The sequence below is a fragment of the Medicago truncatula genome, chromosome 7 (assembly GCF_003473485.1).
Source record: "Medicago truncatula cultivar Jemalong A17 chromosome 7, MtrunA17r5.0-ANR, whole genome shotgun sequence".
NCBI lineage: Eukaryota > Viridiplantae > Streptophyta > Magnoliopsida > Fabales > Fabaceae > Medicago > Medicago truncatula.
In genome coordinates, this window is record NC_053048.1 from 1,420,328 (window position 1) to 1,431,798 (window position 11,471).

At 33.6% G+C, this 11,471-nt stretch overlaps 1 protein-coding gene across 1 annotated transcript; it reads left to right on the forward strand.

The window, feature by feature from the left end:
* Positions 1-5,484: 5,484 nt before the first annotated feature.
* Positions 5,485-6,596, forward strand: LOC112416064 (ribulose bisphosphate carboxylase small chain 3A, chloroplastic). The gene is made up of 3 exons (XM_013591997.3): positions 5,485-5,703; positions 5,966-6,100; positions 6,199-6,596. Exons 1-3 carry the CDS (start codon positions 5,524-5,526, stop codon positions 6,427-6,429), a joined length of 546 nt encoding a protein of 181 aa, XP_013447451.1. The 5' UTR covers positions 5,485-5,523; the 3' UTR covers positions 6,430-6,596.
* Positions 6,597-11,471: the final 4,875 nt, after the last annotated feature.

The following is an 11,471-nucleotide window of genomic DNA, read 5'->3' on the forward strand; positions in this document are numbered from 1 at the left end:
CATTAATATTGTCACATCAGTCCTTCAATATACTTATTTAATGTCATATCAGCATTTGTATGTACTTGCTTATTGTCAATTAAGTTTCTATATGGGAAAAATTATTGTGAGTATTGAGAGATTATTTTAGCGTCATAGACTATTTTGACTAACAGAGTGCGTAATAAAAGACTATTTGAAATTTTGATACATTGATGGACTATTGTGACTACTCATTGTAAGGAACACGAGTAAAGATATTTGTAGATGCTGATTGTGAGACATCATGTTAGGTTTGCAATCACACATATTGAGAGGACAAAACACATTGATGTGAATTACCATTTTCTGACAACTAAGAAGATGATCAAGGTAAACAAAGTGGATACATCAGACAATCCAGCCGATAAGTTTACCAAGCTGGTTCCGCAGAGTGAGTTTCAACATTGTTTGAACTAGTTCAATGATAGAAGTCGTTGATTGCCCTCAGAGGGGCAAGGCCTGAGGCAGAGCAGGCCCATATGAGCATTCAATGTAATGCATTTGGCACATCTGGTAATTCGAGTACATCTGGTGCATCTGATTATTCGGAGAGGATTCAAGTCAAGGTGGAGATTTGTTGAAATATGTCTTGAATTAGTGTTAGAAAAAGTCTCACATCGAAGAATAAGAAGAAATATGTAAGACTTGATCATATAAATAAAGATCTTGTGTGTTAGTATTTCACCAATAGTTAATAGTTAACGAGTCTTGCTATTGCTGATATTACTTCTACTATTCAGTATATGTAATCATCGATTATAGTGTAATTTTTTTCAATGACTCTGCATGTAGATTAGTAAGAATGTTGTTGGATACTACGTTCAATCTTGTGTCGTTTTTTATTCTATCTTTTACTATTATTATCATTATTCTTACATCCCGTTATAACACATGTATAACTTCAAAAACCACACCTTTAAGTTGTGTGGTAATTTCAAAAACCATACCTTCGAATTAAGATCACAAAAAACAACTTCTTGAAGATGGCTAAAGGTAACTAACTACATTTAGGTTTTGTATCAACAATGCTAGAAAAGCTGAGAACAAAAATGCTGCTTCGAGTTATAAATAATACTGAAGAGCAACAAATCAAATCAATCAGGACCGAATGGGTAATACTTCAAAGTTGCAAACATGTCATCAACATGAGCATTGAGTATAATACAATAAAGCAAATATATTCTAGTTTTTTACAGGCCAGTTAACCTTTCATTAGCTCAACTGTTCAATATTTTTCTAATAGTTCTTAATTCCTGTTGTTTCTATTGTTATCCAATGTAATATGAACGTTGTTTTAGGGTTCAAAATTATTGTTTTCGCATTTTCAACACATAAGTTTGTTCACAAGTTATAAATGAATGATATTGAGCCCCATTAGTTCGTTCCCCTACATGGCCTGGTTGAGATTTTTTTAATGGACACTTCAAAATAATATTATTTAATAATAATACTCTCCCGTTCTAAAATAATTATTTAATTAAGGAGGGTTTGTCGGCTATTTGAGTCCCACAAAACTCGAATGATCGATCTCCGCAATTGCGCCGCACGCAGATGATACCCGATTTAAAAAAAAAGTAAGTGTTGTTTTACTTTTACCATGTGATTGTCTTTTTTCCAATTCTACTTCTAAATTAAAATTACTTGCACTACTTTCAAGCCATTCTACTCGGTATATATACATGGAAATGACTAACAACCAATACTTTAAGGATAAAAGGTCACACTATTTAATGTATTGTACGCAACCTTACTTTATTTTACACAAAATGATGTTTCCACGACCTTGAACTCATGGTCTTTAAGCTACATGATAACAACTTTATCGTTGCGACAAATCACCCTTAACAATCAATACTTTTAAGGAATATAATGTAAAATTGCAACATTGTTTAATTTAATTATAGATTTTCTTAATCTACTTGAAAAATTTTATGCCGACATTTATTTTAAAACAAAATTGAAAGAGTATTATTTAGGCCAAATTTCACTTTTGATCCTTTTAGTTTGACAGAATTCTTAAGTTAGTGCTTTAAGTTTCGAAAGTTTCAATTAAATCCTTTTAGTTTGACATAATTTCCAAGTTAGTCCTTTAAGTTTCAAAAGTTTCAAGTTCTTTTAGTTGATAAACTATTTCTGTAACACCCCGTTTTCCCAATATACAAATTTCTTAAACATTTATCAGAGTAAAAACCATAAATGGGATATCACATAGTAACGTAATCCAAAAACAGTTAAATAATAATTTAACCTTCACAAAATATCTTAATATAGCAGCGGAATATTAGTTCAGAAGTCATAAATCAGTTTAGCACGTAGGCCCCGTCAAAATATCTCAAATGAGTTAAATCAACTTAACAAAACATAATAATTGTTCAACATCATAAAACATAAACATGATAGTCACGTAAGAGAATGAAGCATGTATAACATTAAACCCCATCCCGTTACGTATCAGAGCGACCTAGACGACACAGTGAAGGCAAGGCCAACTCACGAAAGCAAACTGCACACTAAGCACGATCACCTGCAAGTTACCCATACGAAGGGCAACATTTTCAAGCAGAAGGGGTGAGATTTCATAATCAAATAACATTAATCAATGTAATTGCGAATCATAAATTAACATCATAATCATTCCTTAAATAACATTGCATAATTGCTAAACAGTTATAACATAATCATATATCCAATTATCATGAACAAAATCACATAATTGATAAACACTTATCACGTAATCACGTATTCAATCATCATCAACAAGGCATCTTAATCATGACAATGTGACAATGCTCTTAGACTCCTTATATGCATGTGGTACCAATCGTCATCATAAGTATTAATATACTTTAATCGTGCGGAGGACAAAGCTCCTATAAAACGTGCGGAGGACAAAGCTCCTAATAAACGTGGTGAGGACTAAGCTCAATGATATGCTATGCATGAACTCTTAACAACAAAACACGTAATCATCGTAATCAACATGCATCCAATAATTTGGAGCTAAATGTCATCTTATTCATTACATACAATCATCATGCACTTAGTTAAATAACAGCAGCAACAGCATAATCAAGTTACATAACAGAATGATATCATTATATCAATAGCAATTCATTTGCATCATAATTAAACTTCATATCTTACACAATTGCACAATACAATAATCATGTTCAATTAATTACAACATGTCTTAAAGGCTTTACAGATTGCATTAGACTTCATCATTAGGTTTCGTTACCAATTAGGGGTTCACTCTTGGTCAAAACGTGCGACACAGATCGCACTACACTCAACAAACTACATTCTGGGCTAACTCGCGAGGCGAGAGTTCTCACTCGCCATGGCGAGTACCACTCAACTCCCAAAATAAACTTGTTCTGGGTTCCCTCTGATCCTACATTCATTCCTAATAAATACTAGGCATGTTCAGGCACTCAAAGTCCAACTAAAAAGGTCGAAACACAAAGTATGACATGCTCTCTGCCTAAGCTCGCGAGGCGAGGAAGGGTTGCTCGCCATGGCGAGTTGCACCAAACAACTCGCGAGGCGAAGGGAAAGGGCTCGCGTGGCGAGCGATGAAGGTCATCACTCGCGAGGCGAGGATCATCACTCGCCGTGGCGAGCGATGAACATAAGCACAGGCAGACTACGGGTTTTCTCGAAAATCCATCAAACAACATGGTTCAAAGCCTAATTTTGATTCCATAATCCATCCTAAACATGTTCTAAGGTTAAAGGATGGTCTCTACATCAACCTAAACAAGTTTTACCGTTTGATCATCAATTTTTAGGGTTTTGACCTAATTCCAAAACTTTTCTAAATCAATCCCAACTTTGTCAATTAATCATCAGAATTACAGCAATCAACGTTATTGAATTATTAGTCTCACCCTTACCTTGTTTGAAGAAAATCGCAGCACTCTTCCTTGGTTTCTCTAGACTTGGCTTTTTCTCCCTTTTTCTCCAAAACAGTCGTACGTACAATGTTTTTCTAAAACTAGGTCTAACCTTTATATACCTCTTCTTAATTACTTATCTTATCTCACTTTCTCCCCCAAAACTATCTAAAATATCAAAACAGCCCTCAACTAAATATTTTATATTATTTTCAAATCCTTATTTTATTTAACAATAAAATAATTCTCATATCCTTATCAAATCTTCCAAAACTCATAACTTATCACGTCATCGATCAAATCATCAAAACATACCAAAATCATGCATATATTATATAATTATAATATAATCTCCTAAACTCGATTAAATAAACGATTAAACGAAAGTGGGCGTTACAATTTCACCGTTACCCCTGCTGTCAGTCTCCGTTTAACTGATGCTGATGTAGTCGTTAAATTATTGACTTGGATCAAAATGTTGCCTTTTAAAAGCTCCAGGGTGTCATAACGTTACGTTTAATGGTCACAAATGATCATTTGTAGTGCTAGAAAGACAGCTATTTAAAACAATAAATGTCTTTCTAGCACTATTAAACGACATTTATATTGCTAGAGTGATCATTAAACGTAACGTTTTGACACTCTGAAACTTTTAAAAGGCAGCGTTTTGATCAAAGTCAACAACTTAACGACTACATCAACATAATATAATTATTAACTGACAATTGGGGTAACGGTGAAATGGTTTATCAACTAAAATGACCTATTTGAAACTTTTGAAACTTAAAGGACTTATAAGTTGGAAATTCTGTCAAACTAAAATGATTTATTTAAAACTTTTGAAACTTAAAAGACTAACTTAGAAATTATGTCAAACTAAAAGACCAAACGTAGTATTATTTGACCTATTATTTAATATTTTTTACTTTATTTTATTTCATGTGTCTATATGAAAATACGTGTTAATGGGAGATGATTTCATTTTCAACTATGTATGGCTTCACATGCCTTATATTTTGCTATTTACTTGGAAATTTCTCATCTAATTGTGAATAGGAGGCAGTAGGCACATTCTCAACTACCCAACAAAACGGATAAGAGACTGTCAGTTGAAAGGGTTCATTTTATTGATATTTTTTTTTCTTACTAATATTTTTCCTCCCTGAGAATCCAAAAGCTTGGACAGGAACAAATGTTACCCATACATGATAAATATTTTGTAAAGTAATAGTCACAAAATTCCACGAGGCCAACATACTACAGTGGAACTTTCAAGGATGACCAAAATATCTACATGACCACCATCACACATTTACACATTTCTTAGGAGGAGATAAGATTTGTGGGGCAAAATCCACATGGCACTGTCCTATTGGTTTATAATGATAAGGCTAACACACAAATTTCCATTCTTGTGTGGTTAATATAGGTTCAATGATTATCATTTTCAAAATCTAACAAGTTGGTATTAGGCAGTAGCCAATTACCACAATATTAAGACCATAATATTGGAAATAGAAAAATAAAAACCATTATATATAGCAAGTTTTAGTAGAAGCTTTGCAATTCAAGTAGAAGTGTGTTTTACTTGTGAACTAAGAAAAAAATGGCTTCCTCTATGATGTCCTCTTCAGCTGTGACTACAGTTAACCGCGTCTCTTCGGTACAATCCGGCGCGGTAGCTCCATTCGTTGGACTTAAGTCCATGGCTGGCTTCCCAGTTACAAAGGTCAACAAAGACATTACCTCCATTACAAGCAATGGCGGAAGAGTAAACTGCATGCAGGTGAGAAAAAACATGCCTACTATTTTAGTTTATTTGAGTATATTATTAGCATAATGGAAACAATTTATGACATGCCCGTAAACTGTTTTCTTCTTATATTTTCATAAGCTCTTCAGGATAGTTTATGAAAACAGCTTATAGATTATGTGAAAAAAGTTTGACTTTCTTTTGTCAATTGTTATAGAAATAACTTATTCATAAGCACTTATAGATTTGTTGGCAAAAGTACACAAGTTTGTTGACCCTTTTTTTTCAATTTTAGGTGTGGCCTCCTATTGGCAAGAAGAAGTTTGAGACTCTTTCATATCTTCCACCATTGACCAGAGAACAATTGGCGAAAGAAGTTGAATACCTTATAAGGAAGGGATGGGTTGCTTGCTTGGAATTCGAGACCGAGGTCTAGTTTTAATTTATTTTCAATGCCTTTTCAACGAACATATATATAGTTTTGAACTTAGATGGTTAATCGGTTTGTCATGGTTAATCTACTTGCAGAAAGGATTTGTGTACCGTGAGAACCACAGTTCACCAGGATATTATGACGGACGTTACTGGACAATGTGGAAGTTGCCTTTGTTTGGAGCAACTGATGCTTCTCAAGTGTTGAAGGAGCTTGATGAAGTTGTTGTTGCTTACCCTAATGCCTTTGTCCGTATCATCGGATTCGACAACGTTCGTCAAGTTCAATGCATCAGTTTCATTGCACACACACCTGCGGTCTACTAAATTTGAGTGTTAAATCACTCTCAGCTGCCATTGGAAGAACATCTTTTTCTCTCAATTTGTTCTGATTGTAATGTCTTCCTTTGTTTTTTGGTTTTCGCTTTCGGATTTCAAAATGCAAATGTATGGATAAGAGTTAATAAATGAAATGGTACCTTTTTCATTCTCAAGTTAGTAGTATATGTTGTTTTCCTTGTAATGGCTTGAACTTGAAACTTTAAATAACAAAGGAACTAATAGTATGATATTAAAGAAAAAAAAATTGCATTTCCACCTAATTCATTCTCATCTTTACCAAAATTATGCACAATCAGTACATCTTTGCAAGAAATATTTTTGACAGAAATTATGAACTGAATATCGCTGGCGCTCCAAAAAGCAATCCGCGGTCTCAAACTCATCTTCATACGCTAAATTTTAGGCCTTAGCTTTTACTGGTTGGGAATTGCAATTCCTTGCATACCTTCAGCATGATTTCCATTTATTTTTTATTTTCTAATCTTCCTCATGCAGTAACAGCCAATTCACTCACTATATGGCAGCCAATTCCATCTTTTACGAATGGAAAAAATACATTGAAATTGACCGTCACATTGTTATGGAAAAAGTTTCAACCGCAGTTTTTGCAATGTCGACTGCCTATTTCCGCAGTCGATCAAGTGGCAGACCTGCTCACAAAACATCTTGAACCTACCCACTTTAATTGTCTACTTGCCTACCTGAAAGTTCTAAATATACAATACTCATATATTAGTAACTAAATGAAGGGACTAAATTGTTAGTGCAAGATGTGTTTCTTGCACTCCTAGGAACTAAATGAAGGGACTAAATTTGAAAGAAACACTATGAGTGAATTATATTGATTATGAAAACTGAATGAATGAATACATGGGATACAATTACAAGTATTTAAAGACTTTTCTAATTACTTGAATCACAAGTAAACTAACAAATACAAACCAACTTGTTAGTTACTAACCACCAACTTCTCTAACAAACTAGTTGTAACTAACTACTACTTTGTAGTTGAATTAATCCACAACAATAATACCTTAGCTAAAACTTTAGCTTAAACAATGCAAGGCATTCTATATTGGTGATTTTATTCATGAGTAAAGTGGACATATTTCAAAAAGTAAAAGGAAATGATACTAAGAGCCAAAACCAGCTATAACTTATAGAAGTGTACATGTTTTAATTTTTCAATAAATCCTAGAAAAAGTGAGAGATTCTTGAAGATTATAAATAATGCTGAAGATAAATAGATCAGAAATTAATATAACCTAATAAACAAGACTTAAAACTTCAAGGTAACGTCTATCCGGTAATGGTCTTGAGCAAGTTCAGATGGTGCGACGACATGCACCTATTTTTTAAGGGCACCAATAATCTCTTATTAATTTTTTAGTCCTATGATAAAAGACGTTGTATGTAAAGGTTGGGGACAGTAATCGATTAAATTAAGTTGTCCTGCTTTAATTTCTAATTTTTTTTTAAGAATGTTTCGAGAGATGCTAGTATCGAACCGAGTACCACAAAGTTGAGAGGTGATTTTCCAATCAAGTGATCTCTCTTTTTACTGGCATTTTTTCTAAGAATGTTGATTGTGAAGTGATGGATGATCAATAATTTTGCAGATATAAATGCAAAGATGATAAATTTAAATGATTTCGAAGAAAAAAATTTCTCGGATCATATAGAGCATCCAAAATCTCAAGGACAACCCTACTTCCACTATTAAGTTCTTCTTACTTATCATAGTCCACCTTTCATAACTTTGGAAAAAAAAATAAAGGAAAAGAATGAAGTTGTAATTTTATTGCATTTTTTATGGACCTATACAACCATTTTTAAGGGAGAATAAGTGCCATTCTTTTGGTTGTTCCAAATGTAAGTATCTTCCACGGTATAATTGAAATTGGCGTGGATGTGATTTATGTGGTCAGAGGTCGTATGAGATGACTGGGTATAGAGAATATGCGTGTGAGGATCATTAGCCGAGAGAACATATTTAACCGTAAGCTGAATGTCATGAATATCTATATAAGGAACAAGAGACCCAAGAATTCCAAGAGTTGTCCATTGACTAAACCAAAAGGATGAAGACCCAGACTCAGCACGCCAGACATATCATGCTTTAAGAACATTTTTAGCTTTGATGATGGAGGACGAAGTGGGAGAGCCGTTGGGGCTATCAGTTGCTTGAGAGGAGGTTTGCCAGAAGATTGAATCACGTCCAACACTAGCTTTCCTAAAAGGCAAGTATTCGCCTCCCTAGCTGATCTGATTCCAAGGCCACCAAGAGATTTAGGACGAGAAATCTTTTTCCAACCTACTAAATGAATGCTTTTATCATTTGTACTTCTCTAAATGAAATTTCTAGTTGTTTGATCAATGTTTTCACAAATGGATTGAGGAAACCAACTAATCTGCATGTAATAAGATGGAATGGAGGAAATAATAGAAGAAAGAAGAGTTAATCTATCAGGTTTATTCAACAATCTATTATTCCAGGATACCAATCTTGTTTGCATTTTCTCAATAATAAAATAGAAATTATTCCTTTTCACCCTTCCTTTCAGAATAGAGAAGCCTAAATACTTATCAGGAGAAATAGTGCTTCTAATTCCTGAAATAGATGTCAGCTTGTTAATCTTAACTTGAGGAATGTTTGAGAAATAGAAAGCTCTAGACTTGGACAAATTAATTTTCAATCCTGAAGCATGACTAAAGCGGTCAAATAAATTAGAAAAGACTCTTAGCTGAGAATTTCTTGCCTTAGAAAAAAGGAGGTCGCCGTCCGCAAAAAGAAGATGGGACAACTTCGGCCCTAAGTTGGTGATGTGGATGGGTTCCCAGTTTCCTCGGAGGACAACGTTGTTGATGGAAATTGAGTGTTTTTCCATACAAAGAATGAAAAGATATGGTGAGAGTGGATCACCTTGTATGAGGCCATGAGTAGGCTTGAAGGGAGACATCTTTTTCCCATTCGAGAGGATAGAGAAAGTGGAGGAGGCAACGCAATGCATGATAAGATTGGTTGTGATAGTAGAGAAACTGAAATCTTGAAGAGTACTCTTGAGGAAGTCCCAGTTGAAAATATCAAAAGATTTCTCAAGATCAAGTTTGAAAGCAGCAGAACCTTTTTATTTTAGACCTTCTCATAAAATAAAAGATTTCCTGCAAAACAATGGCATTGTCAGAAGTGCTTCTGCCTGGAAGAAAGTTGCTTTGGTAGAGACCAATAATAATATCAAGAATCGGTCTTAAAAGATGGAGTAAGACTTTAGTGATAATCTTGTAGACAATAGTGCAGAGGCTGATCAGTTTAAAATGTTTATAAGTGGTGGAAGGCCGATTTGACAAGACTAAAAATATCGTCCCCAACTATATGCCAATATTGTTTGAAGAAAATGCATTGGAAATCATATGGACCCGGCGCCTTATAAGGCTTCATGGAATTCAGGGATATAACAACCTCCTCTTTAGTGATTAAAAATGATAGAGTTCTCTCGGAGGTTATTATCATTATATATTAAATTCATATAATGGAGGTTGTACATAACTGATAAATTTGAGAGAATAAGAATATGAAAAGTGGCAAATTTTTAAGAAAGGATGAGGAGATTTTTTAGAGATGCCACACAGGAACAATAGAAGTCTAAGGTTAATCGAAGTTTAGAATTCAAGATAGTATAGAAGATAGATAGATAGATGATAGGTAACGATTATTTATGGAATTTTTTGAAAAATACTCTCTAGAAAAACGAAATACTTTTTAATTTTGACCGAAAAAAAATAATACTTTTTATTTACATTTATTTTATACGATTGAGTCAAACAAAAATTTATTCCATGTTTTCTCGATAGATGTATATATAGCACAATTGAGGTCATATTCATCTCAAACAATAATAGTTTTAAGCAAAAGAGTAGTGCTATATGTCCCGATAAGAGATAAAGTTCTAAGCATGCATTTTGGCGAAATACAAGGGTGGGTGGCCAATGAAATATCGTTGTGAGACAATCACGATGTATGGTCTCGTGATACTAAGCAATTTCCAATTCAAAAATGGAGGTCTCACTCTACGATAGAGTTTCAATCAACCCTTTTCTCGATTAATGCATTTCGATTTTAGTTCAAAATTATTTGTTGTAGTCTTGAATTGATTTTTAATTTTTTTTCTTCAGGTTTTACATCAAAAAATCTCACGGCGTTCGCTTCCTCCTCACTAGCTGAAAAGAAGAAGGTTATGTTCATAACGGGTACAATTAACACTTGAAAAACTATACTTTTCATCTACTTAGGTACTCATTTCCACTATGAAACCATCAATTCAAATAAAATTCAAATTTATTAAGATCTTGACTTGACACCAACTTGGTACCATAATTTGAACGTTGTTCGATTTCACATCACATATTATGCATCATCAATGATACATATATGATTTCCCTATGATTAATTTTTGCAAACACATGCCTGAAACTCTATATTCATAGCTGAAAAATGGACATCTAACCATTATTGTAGGAGGGTCACGTTCTTACATTGAAATATTAGTTGATGACCCAATCATTGAATTTTGTTCAAAATGTTATTGTTGTTTCAAAAATCAATCACAATGAAATCATAATCCTAATTATTGCTGACGCCTAATATGTGATGTCGAATCGAACAATGTTCATACTCTAATACCTTGTTGGCGAAAGGTCAAGACCCGTATAGACTTGAATTTTATCTGAGTTGATGATTTCAAAGAGGAATCAAGTACTTAGGTAGATGAAAAAAATTATTTTTTCCAATTCCAATTGCTTTCGTTATGAACAAAACCTTGTTCTTTTCGGCTAGTATATTGAGGAAAAAAAAGACAAGATTTATTTTATTTTATTTTTTATGTATAACCTAAGGAAAAGACAATAATACAAATAAGGCTTAGACACACTTTTGACCCCCTAACTTTAAACTAGTTGCAATCTTGACCCCCTATTAAAAAAAAAACACATTTCAGTCCCCTAAGTTTCCCCCTTTTTGCAACTTTCAA

Bases quoted from the DNA above. Each gene is read 5' to 3' on its own strand.
- LOC112416064 (XM_013591997.3), top strand. From the start codon at position 5,524: ATGGCTTCCTCTATGATGTCCTCTTCAGCTGTGACTACAGTTAACCGC. The intron at 5,704-5,965 runs GTGAGAAAAAAC...TTTCAATTTTAG, and splicing joins GAAGAGTAAACTGCATGCAG to GTGTGGCCTCCTATTGGCAA. The intron at 6,101-6,198 runs GTCTAGTTTTAA...ATCTACTTGCAG, and splicing joins GCTTGGAATTCGAGACCGAG to AAAGGATTTGTGTACCGTGA.